This window comes from Lissotriton vulgaris, chromosome 2_1, assembly GCF_964263255.1.
Source record: "Lissotriton vulgaris chromosome 2_1, aLisVul1.2, whole genome shotgun sequence".
NCBI lineage: Eukaryota > Metazoa > Chordata > Amphibia > Caudata > Salamandridae > Lissotriton > Lissotriton vulgaris.
In genome coordinates, this window is record NC_141687.1 from 218,797,289 (window position 1) to 218,817,581 (window position 20,293).

General features: G+C 48.6%; 1 protein-coding gene across 2 annotated transcripts in view; it reads left to right on the forward strand.

Moving 5' to 3' along the window:
- DTX2 (deltex E3 ubiquitin ligase 2) overlaps positions 1 to 20,293 on the forward strand; it is a 634,388-nt gene that overhangs the window by 566,149 nt on the left and 47,946 nt on the right. For both annotated transcript variants that reach the window (XM_086954786.1, XM_086954785.1), the window contains one exon: positions 14,032 to 14,121. In XM_086954786.1, coding sequence (XP_086810912.1) covers positions 14,032 to 14,121 — 90 coding nt within the window. The remainder of the gene's footprint in view (positions 1 to 14,031; positions 14,122 to 20,293) is intronic.

A 20,293-nucleotide genomic window follows, 5' to 3' on the forward strand; every position in this document is an offset into this window, starting at 1 on the left:
ATATATATATATGTGTGTATATATATATATATATGTGTGTATATATATATATATATATGTATTTTGATGTATACTTACAGATTTCGATTTTAACAGATGGATGTACATGGCTTTTAGATATCCATGGCTTTATTGCTCCAAGAATATTTTCTTTAAATTTCTGATCATGTTTTACATGTGGAAAATTGAGTTACCTTATACTTGTTGAATATTAATGGGGATGCAACTGGGAGTTTATCAGTACAAGTCTCCCACCATCCGCAACTGACTATTACTTGGCATACTGCTTGCTACTCTGATTCAGACATGTGAATCTATGAAAGATACCCCAGTACTGGCTAAGAAAACAAGTTACTTACCTGTAACTTCAGTTATCCAGTATTGGTATCTTTCATAGATTCACATGCAGCCACACTCCTCCCCGGAGAGTCAGTTCTCTATTTTGGGATACTCATTTCCCACTTGTGCTAACGAAAATCTGAGGAGAACTAGCTCTCCAGAGAGTGTTCCAGAGGGTGCTGATTGGTTGGGACAAAGACTTTGGTCTTTTTAGCATAATGATGTAGATAGGCTACTAGGATTTAGGCTTCAAGCCTTCTCTTTGGGCCTACTACTATCATGTACTTTTGGCACTGCTTTTTATTTACCATGGGACTCCCGCCTCGGCGACTGGGAATGATTCAGGCATGTGAATCTATTAAAGATACCAATACTGAATAACTGAAGTTACAGGTAAGTAACTTGTTTTCTTACGTCAGATGCACACCCCATTGCTCCAACTACTTTTCGGTTTAAAGTCTGATTTAGTCAACCAGATTTTGAAGGTGACAATGCAGTAGATGACAAAATCTACATGGACTTGCAGGGTGCCAGTGGCTTGGGCACTTCCCGGGATATTGGGTTGTGTTGTCATCACCCCATCCCCTCAACAACCGTCAGCAGAAAAGATAGTGCTTCTTTTGCTGTGTGACCAGACTTGCAGTGGGAGTACTTACAGCTGCCGTTTATTGAAGTTAAAACCAACATGTTTTTGTTTAAATATCTTTTTGTTTCTTTTTTTTTTTACCTTTTCAGCAAATAAACATGTATGGGTTGTTAGGCTTATTTTCAGTAACAGTATCCAGGCACCAACTGCACAAAAAAGAAAAACTGGCATTTGCGAAATACATCATTTTGACCATTCAAGTTGGTATAACATTAGTAGTTAAGGCCCAACGGCTATCTTACCATAATCTGGCTTAGCCCGCCATGATCAAATTGTGTCAAACTAGTACAGGTACTCATGAAACCTATGAGCAACGAGAGCACCTAAGAAGACCAGACGGGCTAAGCAGGTGGTATTCCAGTTGTCCTTACTGACCTTACACTTACATTCAGTATATCCTGATGTTATTGGAGAGGCAGCCTAGGGGTCGTGAGGGAGAGGAGCATGAGTTCTCCTCTCCAGTAGGATTCCTGATGAGAGGGGTTTGTGTTCATGGTGATGTGTTGTATGTATGTAGTGTATTTTGTAAAGCGCACAGCTGCCCCAACGGGGCGTCCCGGCGCTGTATAACACTGTGGAACCCTTCCTTGCTCTCCCTGTGAGATGCCCCTCCTGGGCACCCCCAAGGTGAAGCCAGGCATCCCAGTGTTGTAGGGGCCGTTGTGGAGATTAGGCAAGCTATTGCCCAGAGTTGCAGCGTAGGACCCATGATTAGAGGTGGCACGAGGCGAGAATTATCGAGTCCGCGGACATTGAGCCCAAGACCCTGCTGCGTCGGGACTTGAACCCTGGTCCCGGGCCTGATCCCTGCTTCTGAGTCTGCCGCTCTAACCAGTGAGCCACACTTCTCACTTGTTGGAGTGTATGCTTTTGGGAGAGCTGAGCCTTTCGTCTAAGTCCCTTGTTTCCCTTTCTCGTACTTCTTCCGACCAGAGGTCTTCTATGGGGTGGCGTCTCACGCCTCTATTATCTTCTTCTGTTAGTGCTTTCTGCTCTGCCCATGCCCAGACTGTGACATCGTTTTCCCAGTTTGAAATATTAGGACCCATAGGGGATTTCCATCTTAATGCTATTCTTCTTTTTGCCAGCGTTAATGCTAGGTCGATTAACCGGTTTCCTACTTTTTTGGCTTTAGACCTCTGGAACAAGCACTCTTCGATCATGTAGGAGATGGTGCATTGTAATGACATTTTGTAATAATTCAGGGACATGACGCCAATACGTATGCAGGGTCGGGTAGTCCCTCCTGTTTAAAGTCTGCGTCCGGTTATGCACAGGGTGGTCATTGATTATCACTGCTATCTAGCATTATGTTGAGCCTAAGAGGTGTGAGGTAAGTCATGTGAAGGATGTTGAAATTGGGTATATTTAAAACTGTCATTTCTAGGAATTGTCTTGGGAGAACTAAGCTCCTTTTTCCATTCTATTTCTGATATGTTGTCGTCAAGGAGTGCTTTCCTTTTCTGTTCTAGTGTGGATAGGAGACCCTCCACCAACTCTCTCAAGGCCCGGTATAACCATTTAACGAGATGCCTCACCGAACCTAGAGTAATCGTGGCCTGTTAGAGGGCCTGTGTAACAGGTTCCCGAGTTCCACGCTCTTCCTCCCTTAGAGACTGAAAGAATTTCTGCAGTCATTGATTGTTTGGAAATTAGAGGCAAGTCGTAATGAGAAATTAACTCGCCCAATGGAATCATTACCCCATCCAGATAACAATCTCCAGCTCTCTGTAAACCTACACTGCCCCATTCCCTCAGTTGGTTCTTGGTGAAAAATGAAGAGGAGCCCCCTCATGGTAAACTTACCAAGGCTAGATCCAGTGAGTATAATGGAGTTCCAAGCACACGCATAATGCTTATACACCAGCATCGCAAGACCACTTTGAACAAGGTACCTTGTGGGTGGTCTTGTTTTCTGGGAAGCAACAGCCTAGCTAGTAACTTTCCACTCGGATCAGTGCAAGGCAATATAGCTAGTGTCTCCAACCTCATTCCCTCCAGCCACTGGGCTAACCACTGCAATTGAGCAGCCAGAGAGTAAGATTCAAAATCCGGCACCCTCAGTCACCCCATCCCAGGTGACCACTGAGCAGTAGACCTCAATACTCTGTTTCGCCCCCGTCCTAAATCATCTCCCTCAGTAGTGTATTCAGTTCCCTGAACCAGGTCTTCGGGGTGACCACTGGTAAATTAACAAAGTAATTAAGTAGTGTAGGCAACATGACCATTTTGGATAAGGCCACTCTTGACATGGTGGGGAGCTTAAGTGAGCGCCAAAATGCAACCGTCGATTTGAGTGAGCAGAGTTCCATACCTAGGTTGTCCTCAAGGAGGTCCCGCTGCTCATGGAATACTTACTTACGTAGCTGAAGGAGATGGGGGACCAGTTAGTGTCCCCTGGAAGTGATGTAGGGTGGGGAACTGCAGGATCGAGGGTGAAGGTTTTGGAGTTGTTTACTTTTAGTACAGTGAGCGTAGTATATTCTCATAAGATTCCTAAAGCATCCCTAACCCCGTGGTCTCCATTCTACAAATAGAGGAGGATATCATATGCATAGAGAGATCATAAACTCTCTCCCAACTAGTGTCAGACCCAGTCGGCCGCTCTCCTCCCTTAAACAAAGTCATGGCAAGCCGCAGAAAAACACAAGAGGTCCAAGTAAAAAACACTTTGACTTCTCGAAGCGCCTCTGCTTCTGGCATTGGCCGTCCTTTAATCTCTTGCCTCATACCAGTTGTTCCTTTATTGGCGCTGGTCTCTGCTCTAGACACTCTGGTACCGGATTCCACTACAGCTTCAATTTCAGATCCAGAACAATCTGTGGCTAGGCCTACCTCATGTCACAATACACAATTAGTAAAGCCCATCCTGCAGGGAGAAACTAGATACCACCACTGGCAACACTGGGCATCTCGGGGAACAAACCCTACCTAAATACTCTACTGCTGTGCAACATGGCTCTTATGGTAGCCAGAAGAAACTTTACTAGATTGTGGGGTAACCCAAAGCTTTCAAGTTTGGAGCACTGGTTGGCGAATATGGACTAGTGCATGCAGGCAGAGAAATCTGTATACAAGGAAGGAGGATTATCTCGGATATTTTGAAAAATATGTGGGGACCACAGATGGACTTCTGAGATGCAGGCTATGTCCCCTGTGGAGCAAGTAATAGTGGGGGTGGATCCTTTGGAGCGAGGGCTTTTATAGGTGGTTGCTCCCAGCTTTCGTTTATCTTTGGGGGGCAGGGCTATGCGGTGTAAATAAATGCTGCTTCTCCAAGGAGTCTTCTTCAACTGTCTCATTTCCTAAAAAACGAGAATGTGTATGGTGTCTCTAAAACATGTTGGACTTGGACTTTACTAGGTTATAGTTTTCATTGTGTATACCACTGACAAAAATCATAATAAAAATCGTTTTTTTTTTAAAGTCCAACTTCATTCAGAGGCACCCTTGAGCATATCCCCCATAATGAAGACTATGATGAGGAGGCGGACTACTTGCTCCCTCCTCAGTATTCAGATGCTGGCTTCAATCTTGAATTCCAAAATGTCAGTGGCTTGGAAAATTAACCAGAGATGGAATTTAATTTTTCCTTAGGGCCGCCAACCGAAGAGAATGTTTCTTTTGCAGTGGTGCTTCTTTCAGTTGTGGAAGTACTAGATTGGCAGAGATCAACATGGAGACTATGGGCAACCTGACCAAAATTCTGGAGTCTTTACTGCCATTTAATGAAGCCCTGAATGGCTGTCTCATGGCGGCCTGGCCGAAGCCTTGCTCAGCAGTATCTGTGAGATTTTCTATTGCAGGAAGACACCGACCTCCATCTGGTGATCCAGGTTCGTTGACACAGTATGCTACTCCTGAGAGAGACATAATACAGTCTTTTATTAGAAGAGTCAATCCAAGCTCCTTTCATACTTCTTAAACAGAAAATCAAAAAGAATAGATACTGTGGGCAAGAAAGTAGTCTTGTCAGCCAGTCTATTGCTTGCATCCTTGAATGTTGTTTGTCTCTTGAGTCTCTCTAGTCGCGCCCTTTGTGACATGGCGAATTTGGTCTTACGTGGTTTACCTGAAATTGTACTTAATTCCTATACACAGACAGCACAGGATGGCCATGACAGTGCAACATATTTTTAAATGTCTGACCTGAATACCAGGGATTCAGTTGCTTAGTAACTGTGCGCCACTGTTGTCATCGGATTTCATGCTGGGACTGTTGGCTCTGTTTTTTGTGTCTTTGACTCCTGGTATATAGGGATGCTCGGTTTTTAAGTCTTGTTCTGCTTGTCCCCACACGATGTCTGTGACGGACCCGCACTGTGAGTGTCTCTACTGCCTGGAGCGCGACCACGACTCCGGGTCGTACCCTGAAAGCCAGTCCATGGCTTCGAAATCTTTGCGTGAGCTATCCCGAAAGTTGTTGGAGGCCTGGGAGTCTGCTCCGCACCGTTCAAGGTCCCAGTCCCGTGGAAGGTCGAAGGACTCGTCGCGGAGCAGCCACCACCACCATCGTTCGTCAAAGTCTTCGCACTCAGGTAAGGCGAAGCACAAGAAGTCAAAGATGCATTGTAGCTCTTCGCCTTCCACTAGCCGGTCGTGTGACATGGCTGAGGGTGCGGGTGGTGCGAACTCTGCGGCTCCGGCGGAGCCTGCACCATTGCCGACGACCTACCTGCCTTTCCCGGGTCCGTCGGCGACTCAGGCCCAGCTACAGGACTTCCTGTCAGCCATGGCCCGCCTTTTTCGCCCATCAGGCCCTGCCGGAACGCCTTCAGGCCCGCGGGTCCAACTGGGGGTCCTCGCTCTTCTTCGCCGCCGGCTCCGGCCCGGACGTCGTCAACGACTCCGGTCTCTTGTGCTGGATGACCACCTTGTATCCATGCATGGATCCTAGCCGATGTCTGGTGCCTCGTACGACCTCCACCGACATCGGCGTCTACTGCACCGCCACCAGCGTCCATGGTTGACGCCATCCCAGATTTCCACCCCCACGTGGTGATGGCGCTGGACCGGTGTCGATCGACGCCGATGGGGAATTTCTATCCCTTTCTCCATCCGCCTCCCTCTTTTCCGCCTGCCCGGCAGCGAGAGGGAACTGAGCATCCTCTTGCAGCCCAGTGCGAGTTAGACCCGGACTGGGAAGAGGATTTGGAGGATGCAGGTGACATGGATTTTACTCCAGAACCTGGCTCACTGTCTCTTCTACCGTTGCTTCGGAGGAGGGTGGCACCTATTCTGTGGTGTTGCGTAGAGCAGCCGAGGCGCTCCACATCGATCTCCCTACGGTGGCCGTCAGGACTAACCTCCTGACAGAAGTGCTCCAGCCAGCATCTTTCTCTACGGAGCCGCTGCTGCCCTTTAATGATGCACTTTTAGACGTTCTTTTGGGCACCAGATCCAGGCTTAACACAGGGGCTCCTGTGGATAAGAACGTGGCCCGACGCCATCGCCTCAGGCGACCCCATTTTCATCTCCCAACACCCGACCCCTGAGAGCTTCGTTTTCCAAGCCTCTGCATCCCGAAGCGCATTCCCTTCCGCACCTTTGGATAGGGAATCCAAGAAACTGGAACAGTTTGGAAAGAAACTGTTTACTTCTGCCAGTTCAGGGCTGTGGTCTGTAAACACTGCATGCCTCTTGGGCCGTTATTCCCATTCTGTGTGGGACAGGGTTGCACAGGTGCTGCCTCAATTTTCGGAGGAGAATCAGACGGTGCTTTCCCAAGCTATGGCTGAGGGTATTGACGCAGCCAAGTTCACAATTCGTTGTGGCCTTTACACCGCTGCCTTGCTGAGCCGGGTGATTTCCATGACAGTGGCACTAGGCCGCCACGCCTGGCTGAGGACAACTGGCTTTTCCGGGGATGTCCAGAACACTCTGATGGACATGCCCTTCGTTGGCACTCTTTTTTTTGGCAACAAGGCAGACCTGCGCTGGAGCGTTTTAAGGACTCGCAGGCTACGGCCAAGTCCTTAGGCCTTTTGGCCACACGCACTCTTTCCGCTTCTGCTTTTCACTCCTCTTGTGGCCAAGGAAGGGGCGCCCAAACATGTTAGTTTCAGAGCCACAGGCCTGCGCTGCAACAGTCTCAGCGCAGCCGCGGACGTGGTACCCGCTGAGGTGAATCTCTGGGCCAGCGGGCGGGTTGGACCACCATCTACCCTGCTGCCACAGCCTCCAAACCTTCCTAGTCTGGTGTTTCAGGCCCACCACACGCCAGTGGATGCCAGGATTCACCATCACCTTCCCCCACTGGTGCTCCATCACTTTGGACAGATGGATTCTGCAGATAGTCCAACGGGGCTACTCCCTGCCCTTCATGACTACCTCTCCAGCCATGCCACCTCAGTTCCACCACATGTCGGGGGATCACTTGGCACTTCTTCAGCAGGAGGTTACAGCCCTCATGGCCAAGGGGGCGATCAAGCGCGTTCCGACGCAAGAAGTAGGTCATGGCTATTACTCCCACTACTTCCTGGTTCCAAAGAAGGACAAGGGCCTGCGTCCTATCTTAGACCTTCAGAACGTCAATCGCTTCCTCCGGAAGGAGAAGTTCAAGATGCTCACACTTGCTCAGTTCTTGTCTGCCCCTGACCCGCAAGACTGGTTAGTAGTGTTGGACTTGCAGGACGCTCATTTTCATATCCGTCCTGCCGGCCCACCAGCATTACCTGCAGTTCACAGGAGTTTGTCTTCCCCTATCTCGACGACTGGCTATTGAAGGCGGGCTTGCCCCAGGCAGTCGTCTCCCACCTCCAGACTATGGCCGACCTCCTGCATTTGCTGGGGTTCTCCATCAATGTGTCGAAGTTGCACCTGATTCCCTCTCAGAAGCTCCTTTTTTAAAGGAGCGGTTCTGGACACGGTGCAGTTTCCGGTTCTTCCTCCCAAACAGTGAGTCCGGGACATTCGGGCTATGATTCTGACCTTCCGGCCCTTGTCCTGGGTTTCGGTCAGGATCACCTTGAGGTTGCTGGGCCTCATGGCCTCCTGCATCCTACTGACCAATCATGAAAGATGGCATATGCAGGCTCTGCAGTGGGACCTGAAGTTCCAGTAGGCGCAGCATCAAAGGGGACCTGTCCAAGTATGTTCAGATCTCGGATGGCATTGCGCAACAGTTGCAGTGGTGGCTCATGAACCAATGTTGGTACAGTGGCAGATCCCTCTCCCTTCCCCAACCAGAGCACACAGTGGTGACGGATGCATCCCTCCTGGGAGGGGGAGGCCACAAGGGAGAGGCGGAGATCAGAGGCCTCTGGTCTTTGCCGGAGTCCAGGCTCCATATCAGCCTTCTGGAGCTCCGTGCGATCCTACTTGCACTGAAAGCATTCCTTGCCTCTGTCAAAGGGAGAGAAGTGCAGGTGTTCAGACAACACCACTGCCATGTGGTATTGCAACAAGCAAGGCGGGGTGGGGTTGTGGACCCTATGTCAGGAGGCTCTGGAACGTCAAGGCATTTCCTTGACGGTTCAACACTTGGCAGGTTCTTTGAACGCCAGGGCGGACGAACTCAGCCGCAGGTGCATGATGGATCACGAATGGAGTCTTCACTCTGAGGTTGCACAAGGTCTCTTTCAACAGTGGGGAAAGCCTTGGTTAGATCTATTCGCCACAGAAGAGAACACTTAATGTCATCACTTCTGCGCGTTGGAATTTCCAAGGCGCCACTCGCTCGGTGACGCTTTTAGTCACGACTGGAGCTGCAGTCTATTGTACGCCTTTCTGCTTATACCACTTCTACCCAGAGTGCTGAAGATCAGTCTCGACCGGGCCCAAGTCATTCTTGTGGCCCCGGACTGGGCTCAAAGAGTTTTGTATCCCGAGCTACTCAGTATGAGCATGGATCCCCGATCCGACTGCCCCTTCAGGAGGATCTTCTGTCGCAGCAACAGGGGACGGTCCTCCACCCAAATCTGTCCAGCCTCCACCTACATGCGTGGAGATTGAGCAGCGACAGTTGGTTCCGGTTGACTTGCCTACAGACGTCTGTGATATCATTCTGGCAGCCAGGCGTCCCTCCACTAAACCAGTAGACGCCTACAGGTGGAACAAATATGTGGCATGGTGCACAGCAAAGGCTGTGGATCCCCTTTCTTCCCCTCTTTCAGAAGTCCTTTTATTCCTTCTTTCTCTGGCCCAGCAGGGCTCTGCTCTGGGCACTATTAATGGCTATCTTTCTGCAATTTTGGCCTTTCCCAGGCTCCCTGATCAGCCCTCTCTTTTCAAGTCTCCTTTTGTGAATAGATTTCTCAAAGGAGCATTACTCACCTTTTCCCTCCTATTCAGTTTGTGATGCAGCAGTAGGACTTGAATCTGGTTCTTACCTATTTGATGTGCGCTCCCTTTGAGCCGCTTCACAACTGTCCTCTTCGTTTATTGACTTTGAAGACTGCTTTCCTGCTTGCCATCACCTCCGCTAGGCGCGCAAGTGAGCCCCAGGCTCTTGCCTGTAAGCCTCCTTTTCGGTCGGTCCTCCGGACAAGGTTGTGCTTCGTACTCTTCCTTCATTCTTGCCAAAGGTTGTCACTGCTTTCCACATTGGGCAAACTATCACCTTGCACACTTTCTTTCCACCTCTGAACCCTTCCAGAGAGGAAGAGAGGCTCCACCGTCTGTACCTAAAACGTGCACTATCATTTTACCTGAATTGCACACAACATTTCCGGGTGGAAGACCAGCTCTTTGTTGGCTACGTGGGCGCCAAGAAAGGCCGGGCTGTACACAAGAGGACTATCTCCCGCTGGGTTGTCTTGTGTATCATGGCATGTTATTCTCTGGCTAAAAAGGAACCTCAGATGGTATTGCGCACCCATTCTACCAGGTCGACACCAGCTACTACTGCATTTGGACGTGGTGTCCCCCTGCAAGACATCTGTCAGGCAGCCATGGGGGCCTTGCTGCACACTTTTACTAAGCATTATTGCCTTGACAGTCAAGTCCGGAGAGATGGCTTCTTTGGCCGTTCCGTTCTCTGTGACTTTGTGTGATCTTTGTTCCCAGACTCACCACCGGGTTGGTATTGCTGGGGTAGTTATTCTTAGGTAAGGAGTCGTATCACTAACCTGTTTCTTCAGATGAACAAGTTACCTACCTTCGGTAACGATCTATCTGTAAGAAACATTAGTTAGTGATAGATTCCTTACCACCACACCCATCCTGCCCGTTCTGCGAACTGATTTTCTAGGGTTAAGGTCATCCCTTTCAGGGCCCAAGTTTCAAAGCACCGATGGTCAGTATCTTGCATGGCTCTTAATTCCTGGCGCGGAAAGCAGTGTACAGAACTGACGTGGGCGTGTCGAAGTAGCTCTAGCGACATCATCTCTGCAACTACGACGCCAGCGACATACGCGGAGCCACATGACGTGCAGGGGTACTGCTGACGAAAACTTTCCGGATCCAGTCTGACGCCTGGGGGTAATTCTGAGGTAAGGAATCTATCACAAACTAATGTTTCTTACAGATATAGTAACTTGTTCTTCGCCTCCAGAACCGACAACAACTGTCAAAAGACACTGGAAGACACCAGAGAACATTGCAAAAACACCTGAAACAAAAGTATTCTCATTGCAACCACGACAGTGTGGGTTGAAGAATGATCATTTGGGGTTTGTTGCTGTCCTGGGACATTGAAAACCTCTTTTTTACATTTTGCCTCAATTGCCACAACTAACATGAACAACAAAAAAACAAGCATTGGATGTGTAATGTCTGCCTTCCAAAGGACCACGGGTCTGAGGGATGTAAGGCATATGAAGCATTCTTCCTGGGAACCCTTGTAGTTCTGGAGAAACAGAGCTGGGCACATAATGCAGTGGCACTGTGGCAGACCAGGCGGGACTCCCTTCAGGTTTTTGGCTGTGCAGTTACAGCAGGCTGAAGCTTGATAGGACAATCTGCAGCCGTAGGGAAGGACAATGCGAAAGAGCAACATGGGGCGAAACACAAAAGCACCTCCCACTTCAAAACTTCAAAGATACTTTACCCTGAAATTAGGATTGGGATTCTGAGACAATTGAAGAGGAAGGGTTCCTTGACCTCGAAGAGAAACTCCATCTTCAGCTCTGCTGAAGTTTGATGACTCCCTCAAAACATTTATGAGCCCTACTAAGCACCCATAGAGCACAACAGTGGAGGGGGGAGTTGTTGACCTGGAGCTACCCACCACTCCATAGACTTAATAGGAAGAACTGGAACACTTCTAGGAAGAGGAAGAACAATGCCAACAAATCTGGGAGGTACTGCAGAAGAGGTCTGGGAGATCATAGACTCATTCTGCTAATGACCCCCACCACCAGATGACAGATCGATGTATAATGCTTTTTAAAAAGGGGCTGCAAATACCTATGGGATGCAGTTGTAATTCCGAAACTGCTTCGTCTTCTAGGATTTAGCATCCTTATTGTGTTTTACGCACACACTGGCACATGCAGGCCCTGCAATAGATTTTGTCCATAGTGAGCTCAGCATTCCAGAAGAATTTTGAACTTGATATACATCTCTGTAGTGGTGGCCCACTATATTTTGGAGAGAATGTTACATGGCAACTGTGACGATATTCACGCAAGAAGAAAGCTGTGAGTAACATTCATTTAAAGAAAGAATTCCATAAGGTTTATTCTGCAGCAGCATGCGATTCCAGAAAGTGCAAGATCCGAATACCTCAATAGTTACTTTCCAAGCATATATACACTCTCCACCCTCCCCATATTTTAACATATACTCCTAACTTCCACCCACTAGCGAAACTTGTTCCCCCTATTCAGTTCAACATATGAAATGTGTTCGAGCAACAACACGTTGTCGTTCGTGACTACTCCATAACAATATGCAAATGTAATCAAAGTGGAAAGAAACAGGCGCTCTTGGAGGACAGAGATACAGAAAGCTCTCTCGGAACCCAGGAGATATCACAGATACCACACCAACCTGATGTGGCAGAGCATTCTCTCCTCCTCTTCCGCTCCCGGTGTTGATGGTGACAGACGCATCCACTCTGGGTTGGGGCAGTCACATTGACCAACTTTCTGCACTCTAGCGTTTCCTACTCATCGGTATCCAACAGAAGAATGTAATATTTAATGAAATTTTGGCCTGTCATCACTGCTGCTGTTTTTACATTTTCTGAGAAAAGGCAGACGGGACAAAGCTTAGCTGAGTCTGATGATCCCAAATTGGGCCTGGAGGGTTTGGTTCTTCAAAAGTGTGACCTTCATTTCTTGCCATCCTCTTTGGCTTTCTCTTCAGGATTACTGGTGAGGCGATTACTGCATCTGAACCTCCACAATCTATATCTCCATAGTTAGAGTTCAGAGGAGCAAGCAGAGAGGTTTTGATCTGCTGTCCGAGGTGGTGTATATAATCTGCTCTCCTTCGCTCCACAAAGATAATTTACTCAGACCGTTAGTCAACATAAGTTGCTGGTGCTAGAAAAAGCAGGCTGACCCTTTGCAGGCTCAGTTGTCCGTCCTTTTGTTTGTGTTATCTTTGATTCAGAAAGGCATTGCTGAGGGCACTGTTAAGTTATTAACCATCTATGTTTACGGGATCAGCTCACTTTATTCAAATCACCCATTGCGATCTACTTTTCAGTGGGCCTTTTACATGTTTTTCCTGACTGCTACTTTCATTATGCCGCAGCGGAACCTCTTACTTAATCCGAACTTTCATGATGTGTGCCGCTTTCGAGCTTCTCTGCAGTTGTACCTTCAGACCCCAAACTGATAGCCATGTAACTTACTTCAGATACTTCTGCTGGCCATTTTGGTGAACTACAAGCATTGTCAGTTTGGCCTCCATACAATACCTTCTTCTGGGATAAGCTGGTAGTTGGGATTTGTGCATCTTTTGGTGCCACCCTTCCTTGCTGAACAGTGCTGCACGTATTCTTCTTTCTACCTCATTACTTTCAGGAAGAGAACCTACCACAGCCCTTTAGCTTCTCTTTTGATAGGATCCAGGAGTACCAGGTGAAATATCAGCTGGACTATGGGTGTGCTGGTGCTAAGAATAGAAAAAAAGTTTTTAAAATGGATTGTCGTTTCCATATAACGTGTTTTGCCTTGCCCAAAAAGGAACCTCCTAAGGACACTAGGGCTCATTCTAACAGGGCAAAAGCAGTGAATAGAACTCCTCATTTGGGATATCCCTATTTTTTTACATCTTTCAGGGGAGAGGATGTAGCCTTACGGCTAGAGCGGTCGACCTCGAAGCTGGGGAACTAGGCTTGAGTCTCGGCAAGAATGCTCAACATCCTGCGATTCTGGGCAAATCACTTAATCTCCCCGTGCCTAACAAAAAAAAATGAATGTGTCCTTCTGTAACGAAACTGGTGCTCATGTAAAGCGCTCTGATACCCGATATCTCGGGTCTAGTTCGCGCTATATAAACCTCTTTTAACTTTTTTTTTTAAAAAGCCATCCATACGTCCATCAGGAGCTGCTGTATTGATTTTCGGTCCCACAGGGAGTGTAACTGTGCCCACTTACTGGTGTAATGCCCACTCCTCCTTGGAAAGGCCATTGCTTTAGTGTTGCTTCACAAGGTTAGGAATTTGTGGGTAGAAGTAGGCTTCAGAAGAGTAAATGACTTCTCTTCAGTAATGCGCCTCCGGTTAGCTATGAGAACGAATTGAGCACCCACCTCTGTGAAGTGGACTTTTTGGGTATTAATAAGGTTCCAAATTAGATTCACACACCATCAGTGCTCTGTGTGTCAGTCTTGCTCCATGTCTGAGTATGCGGAAAGAAACGAATGAATACATTGATGACAACGTAAAGGGGTGGAGCCCTTTGTGGTCATGTTAGAGGCTGGAAGGATTACATCAGAAGCCAGTGACGCCACCTGCCAGTGCACATGACCTATTGCAAGAGTTTCCGAATCCAGTCTGACACTATGGGAGAATCACAAGATTAGGAATCTGCAGTTAGTTTTTTCACCAGAATAAGGTTTACTCAAGGTAAGTAACTTAAATTCTTCTTACACTGTAGGTATAAAAAGAGAGAATGTTTTTTAATTAGTCTGTTTCTCTTGTGCTTTTGCAGGGTCCAGAACATCCCAATCCTGGAAAACCATACACAACCCGAGGCTTCCCCCGCCATTGCTACCTACCTGCCAATAGTAAGGGTAGACTAGTAAGTGTGCTTTTTGTTTTTTTCATTCATGTAATTTGATTTTAGCTTTGATTCATGAGTTTTTTAAGTTAGGACCCTCTCTTTTATGCAGCCAAAAGAAAACCTTAAAGTGATTGCTCTTTATTTTTTTCTTCCGGCAAGGTTTAATCTTGGTCACAAATTACTTGTATTTCCGGTTTTTACATTTCTGATTGTTCACCATTTCTTCATAGTTGTTTTGTTAAACATCTACTTATATTAACTCCTTTTTTTTTTTTTTTATTCGCATTTTTTTTAAAACAAACAGGTTACAGTACAATGCAACAAGCCAGCATGATATTAACCAATATAGAAGCTCAGGGAAACACAGTCCCCATAGTACACCAATCCCATTAGTGACGTACACTTCGTCAGCCATCCATTAGCAGAAGGATTTGCATCAGTGTTAGTCTAAATAGTCGTTCGAGTAGCAAGTCGCAACACCAAAAAGTAGTACATTACATATTACCTCAGAGAGGGCACAAGTCATATCTGTACATCATTTTCATGGCCACATTTCTTAGGAACTACAACAGGGAGACGAGCCCTAGGGGTAAGTGATTGATTATATTTCAATAAAGGCTAGCTAGTTTAAGGGAAATATTAGGGAGACTCTGGTACGTCAGCAGTGACAATATGTGGGAAAAACACTGTTTTCCTTTGAAAGCCCTCACCCACCGACCTAGTCGGTGGCATGCTTCATCATCGGGCCCACCACAGTGGCACCGAATGTGCCCCGGGTGTGCTTCAACGCCAGGTGACTGCGGAGCTGGTATGTTGCTGAGTGTCAACATACCAGCTCCGCAGTCACCTGGCGTTGAAGCACACCCGGGGCACATTCGGTGCCACTGTGGTGGGCCCGATGATGAAGCATGCCACCGACTAGGTCGGTGGGTGAGGGCTTTCAAAGGAAAACAGTGTTTTTCCCACATATTGTCACTGCTGACGTACCAGAGTCTCCCTAATATTTCCCTTAAACTAGCTAGCCTTTATTGATTTATATATATAAACTGGGGATACAGGCTAGCTTATCTAGTCCTCTCTCTCTTGTTGATCTGTATATATATTGATTATATTTCATCATGTCAGTGTTACACTCTGAGTGTCTCCTATATTCGCTACTGCATTCGATGTTTGCTGACCTTGAACCCAGGTCAGGAATGGTTCCCAGATATCCCGAGGTCTAGAAGAGGGCGGCATGAGTTCCCAAAATATGCTCAATTGTGTGTGCCCGTACTTGACGTTCCTAACCCATTCTTTAATAGAGGGCACCCGTCTCCTTCCCCAGTGAATTGCAACCTGTCAGTAAAAGGAGTGCATGTAGCTTCCGTAGCTTGGGCGTGTGTCCTTAACATGCCCCAGGAGACCAAGGGCAGGGGATGGGGCCAATGCTACACCAATTGTGATTCACTGAATCGAAAACTAGGAGCCAGAATTCGGCAATTTTGGGACAGTCCCGCGCAATATGTAGAAACGTGGCTGGAGCATAGCCACAGCGCCAGTGTAAGAACTGGGACCGCCAGCTCTCCAGGGGGTAGCATGGCTCGAGCAGGAAGGCAGCCAGGGGCTTGCGTGTAAAGCAGCTACTTGACACACTCATCCACTGAGACACGAAGTGGGTGCAATAATGGAGACCACACCAGTAGTTGTGTTTAAAAATCAAGATCTTTTATATAGACTTTGGATCAAGCAAGTAATGCATTTAGCAAATCATTAGTATTTCATTTACGCATTTCATTAGGCAGTCTCAGTAAGACTTGTCCTTAAAATAATAACCAGCTCATCTAAGCAGTGAAACATTAAATAACACAGCCTGTCGCATCATACTCTTCAGCAGGCAAAGAGGGTACTTTCATAAACCTGGAGGATCCTACAAGAAGCGACTATAGCATTGCAGTAAAGTACCTCATTAAACCTCTCATGGACGCCTTTCAAATTGCACTTCATAGAAAGTGATACAACATTTCATCAAGTACTTTCAGTACAACAGATAACTTCAAAGAACACAGCCTGTCGCAGTATGCTACTCAGCAGGCAAACAGGTAATTTCATAGATCCTAGATGAACCTGTAGGAACAACCACAAGCATTTCTCCTTGTGAATACTGATCGTTTTGCGACCCAGAATCAGATCATCAGAATACCATTAGAATGAATCAATAAGTATCACAGTTTGGCCCCATCAGGAACTGTAGAAACCCGCCCCTGCAAGAAATTCAGTACAGGGAAGTAGCTTGCCCTCTTCTCGGCAGGCTTGATGACATATAAACAGGCATGAGCAGTACAGGCAGCCCACGACAGTCACTAGTCAAAGGCCTAGACGCTCTTATCATCCAGGGGGCCGAAAACAGTTAATTTCTGAATGGCCTACTTCTCCGGGCATGCACAGTTCTCAGGGCCCGACACACCTCGACACCCACTCCAGGCCTCCCAGTCACTCGAGGCACATTAGGGGCCTACGGGGCCCACTCTCGGTTCTCCCCCAGGGGAGGGGCGACCTCGGGGCCTTACCCGGCCTTCCGCCCGCCTCCCCGGGGGGGGTTACCTGCTTCCTTCAGCCCTCCGGGGCCCTTGCGTCGGCGGGAGAAGCTTCCGCCGGTTGAGGGACTTCCCGCGGCCTGGCGTGGTGCAAGACGCTGCCACAGCGCGCCAGGGGCGAGGAGACACACTGCGGGGCCAGGCGGAGGGGCGTCTTCAGCTCCGGACCCCCTCCGCGATGAGTCGCGGCCCGCTCCGGGTGCCGGCCTTGCGAGAAGGGCTGGTTTGGGGCAGCCAATGGCTGCGCGGCTGAGGCGTGGGCGCGGCCGATGACGCGGCGGCGCTCCCGCTCACGTGACAGGGGCCCAGGCAGGCCTCAGGCCCAGTGCGGCCTGACAGACTTGATGCGGCGGCCCTCTCCTGGCACCGGGGGCCGCCGAGGGGGGGTCAACGTCGGCGCTGGACGCAGCGCAGGGGCAGTCGGCCACAGGACGGCCGGAAGTGCCTCAGAGGCGTCGCTTGGGTGGCGCGAAGCTGCGGTGACAAGGTCTCCTCAGGCGCCTCAAGGCGACAAGGTTCAGCGCTTGGTGCCAATGCAGGGAAGCGCTCAGGGGGCTTCACAGCGCTGGACACCGGCAGGGCGAGGGGTCGATTTCAGTGAACTTTAACACAGCGCTTGGCAAGTCAGTCAGCAGTCAATGCTGGCAGGAGGGAAGGCAGTCTCACCTGCAGCGCTGGACAGGGGAACAGAATATAGCGCTATGAACACAGTTCAGCAGGGTCTGCAGGCAGTTCAGTCAGGGGGGGGAGACAGGTAGGGCCAGATGGGCCCAGAAGAAGGCAGGGAGTGCGCAGGGCAGCACAGTCCAGTACCTGGTAGATCCCCCAGCAGTCTCTGGTCAAAGGCAAGCAATCTTCTTGGCGCTTGGATGGTTCTGCGCCCTTGGGTGTTTGTTTCTTGAAGTTGCTGAGAGGGGGGGGTTGAGCTGAAGGCTTGAAGAGTTTTTCCTCAGTCACTGCAGTTGGACCCTGGGGTTCCCTACCACTGGGCCAGATCAGGGGGCTAGCTCAGGACACCTCACCCAGCTTAAGAGGCAGTACCTAAATCCTGTCACTCCTAGTAGTATAGGTTCCTCACTAGGCCCTCCCACCTAAAACTCCTGCGTGGGTTCCCCAGGTCAGTGATGCCCCAACTGACTAGAAAAAGTTCCCTCCCTTGCTTATATATGCCCAGGTCAGGTGACCACTCTCTAAGGCGGGAAAAGTCAGCTCCGCCTTCCTTCTGGAAGGTTCCAGGGGCTTCCCCACTCTACCTATGGACAGGGGCTGGGTGGCTGGTATTGCAACATTGTATGGGGATCCAGCCTGCTCCTGGCAGCTAGGGTGCTACACTAAAAGACCACGCTGCAGTGGCAGCCATGTTTGAAGTAGAGAGCACCTGCACCCTAACACAGATTAGCTATGAAAAGGTGCCCGAAGACCTATGGGCCAACAAAAAGAAGGTGGGAAAAATGAGGCAAGGTCAAAAATCACAGGGAAAGACCACCCTAGGGCTGACAGGTCTAACAGCCAGCAACTATCGTCTTCTCTTATGCCCATACGATGGAGGCTCACTGGTGTCCTATAAAACCTATGCAGATATTTAAAAAGGATGAATCGTAACTTGTAATTCTGAGAAAGTTTGAGTTGCCCACAAATATTTACCCATTGGGCTTCGGTCAAAGGTGTCTCGAGGTCTTCATTCCAGTGTCTAAAAGATTTAGGTATCACCAACGGAGCAGTGTTCTGCATGTGGGTATACAAGCGTGTAATGAGTTTACGGGGAGATGGAGATTTTAGCATGTTTTTCAGGGCAAGCAAGGGTGGAGGTGCCTTTGGGAACCCTTCTCAAAGGGCACAGCACGCTGCGTGCAGCTTATCATATAGAAAGATATCGGTAAAAGAAACTGTCTGTTCCTCAGTCGCTTCTTGCGGGGATGAGTGGAGTCTGAACTCATCTCCTGGGTATAAGTCAGCAGAAGTCTGAAGTTTCATCTTCTGAGCTAATGACTTGCTTATACTATCCTATATGCAAGGCAGCATTGGGTTTTGCGGCAAAGGAATGGAAGGGGCGTATAGCAATGGTACTCCTGCCCTTTTTGCGCAGCTCATCCCATGCCCAGCATAGTGCTCCAGCAGAATCTAGGTCACCATGAGGGCGGCATGCTTTTTGATATAGTGCCACTTTAATTGGGACTGGGGCCATCACATTGGTCTCGACCGCCACATGTGGCTGGAAGGGGGTCGGGTGTGCCTACTAGTGCCTGACACCCACGCCAAGGAAGCCAGCTGCGACCTCAGGAAATTTAAAAAAGTGCAGAGTGAGTGGAATTGGTATATTGGCGAATAAATACAGGAACTTTGGTAGGATAACCATTTTAGCCAGTGCTATCTTACTGGCTAGCGATAATGGCAACTTGGACCACGCCTTCACTTTTTCCTCCAGCCACATGACAGCTTAGCCATAGTTCAATTTCCACACCTCCTGTGTGTCTTGGCTTATCCAAACCCCCAAATATTTAACCGCTTCAGCTTCCCACCTCAAGGGGAACTCCGATGTCATCTGGGGGTACCATCAGTCAGTGGGAAAATCACCGATTTAGCCCAGTTTATAAACACACCAGCCAGCCCGCCAAAGCAAATGAACTCCCTCAAAAGTGGATCCAGGTTTTCCTCCGGGTTAATAACATAGAGAGTAACGTCATCTGCATATAGCGAAATGAGTAGGCTCCGGAACTGAACCCTATACCCTACCCATTGTGGTGTCGATGGATGCGAGCAGCAAGGGGCTCCATCGCAATCGCAAAAAAGAAAGGGAGACAATAGATTCACTCCTGGCTGGTGCCTCGTAAAATTGAAAACTTATCAGAAAGCAAACCATTTACCTGTATGCCTGCGCTAGGTAATGTATATAACAGCTGGCTTCGGTTGATAAGGAGCAGGCTAAACCCCATACGCCCCAAAACCGAGAAGAGGTATGGCCATTTAAGCGTATCAAACACCTTAGTGGCGTCCAAAAACACAACTGCGGCTTTCACTTCTGAGTGTAGATTAGTGCCATACCGAAAAAATTGTCCCCACGTTTTGCGATGTTGACCTCCCCGGGATGAATCCCGACTGATCGGGGAGCGCAATGATAGGCAGCATAGGCTGTAGCCTATTGGCAAACAATTTGGGCAGGATCTTAACACCCACGTTTATCATGGACAGCGGCCTGTAGTAGTCCAGCTACTCCTCTGACTTCTCAGGTTTGAGGAGAGTGATAATTATCACCTATCTCATGGACTGGGGTAGCACTCCGTCTTCCAGTGCTTATTCATATACTGCTAACAACCTAGGTGCCAATTCCTCCAAATATGTTTTATAGAAGGACGTGGTCAGGCCATCCGGCCCAGGGACTTTACCCAAGGGTAGGCTTTTAATAAGCTGGGCCTCATCTTCCACTATAAACGGGAGATTCATGTACTCTCTATGGCCGTTATTGAACCAGACCTATGCCAGTGACTCGAGGAAGTTTTGCAACTCCTCGGAGTAGTAGTTTATAAACGGGACTAGAACGTGGAGAACTCAGTTAGTATTCTCTCTTGGCCTCTAATAATGTCGCCCTGCGGAGTCCGTATTTCATGACTGTACGTGGT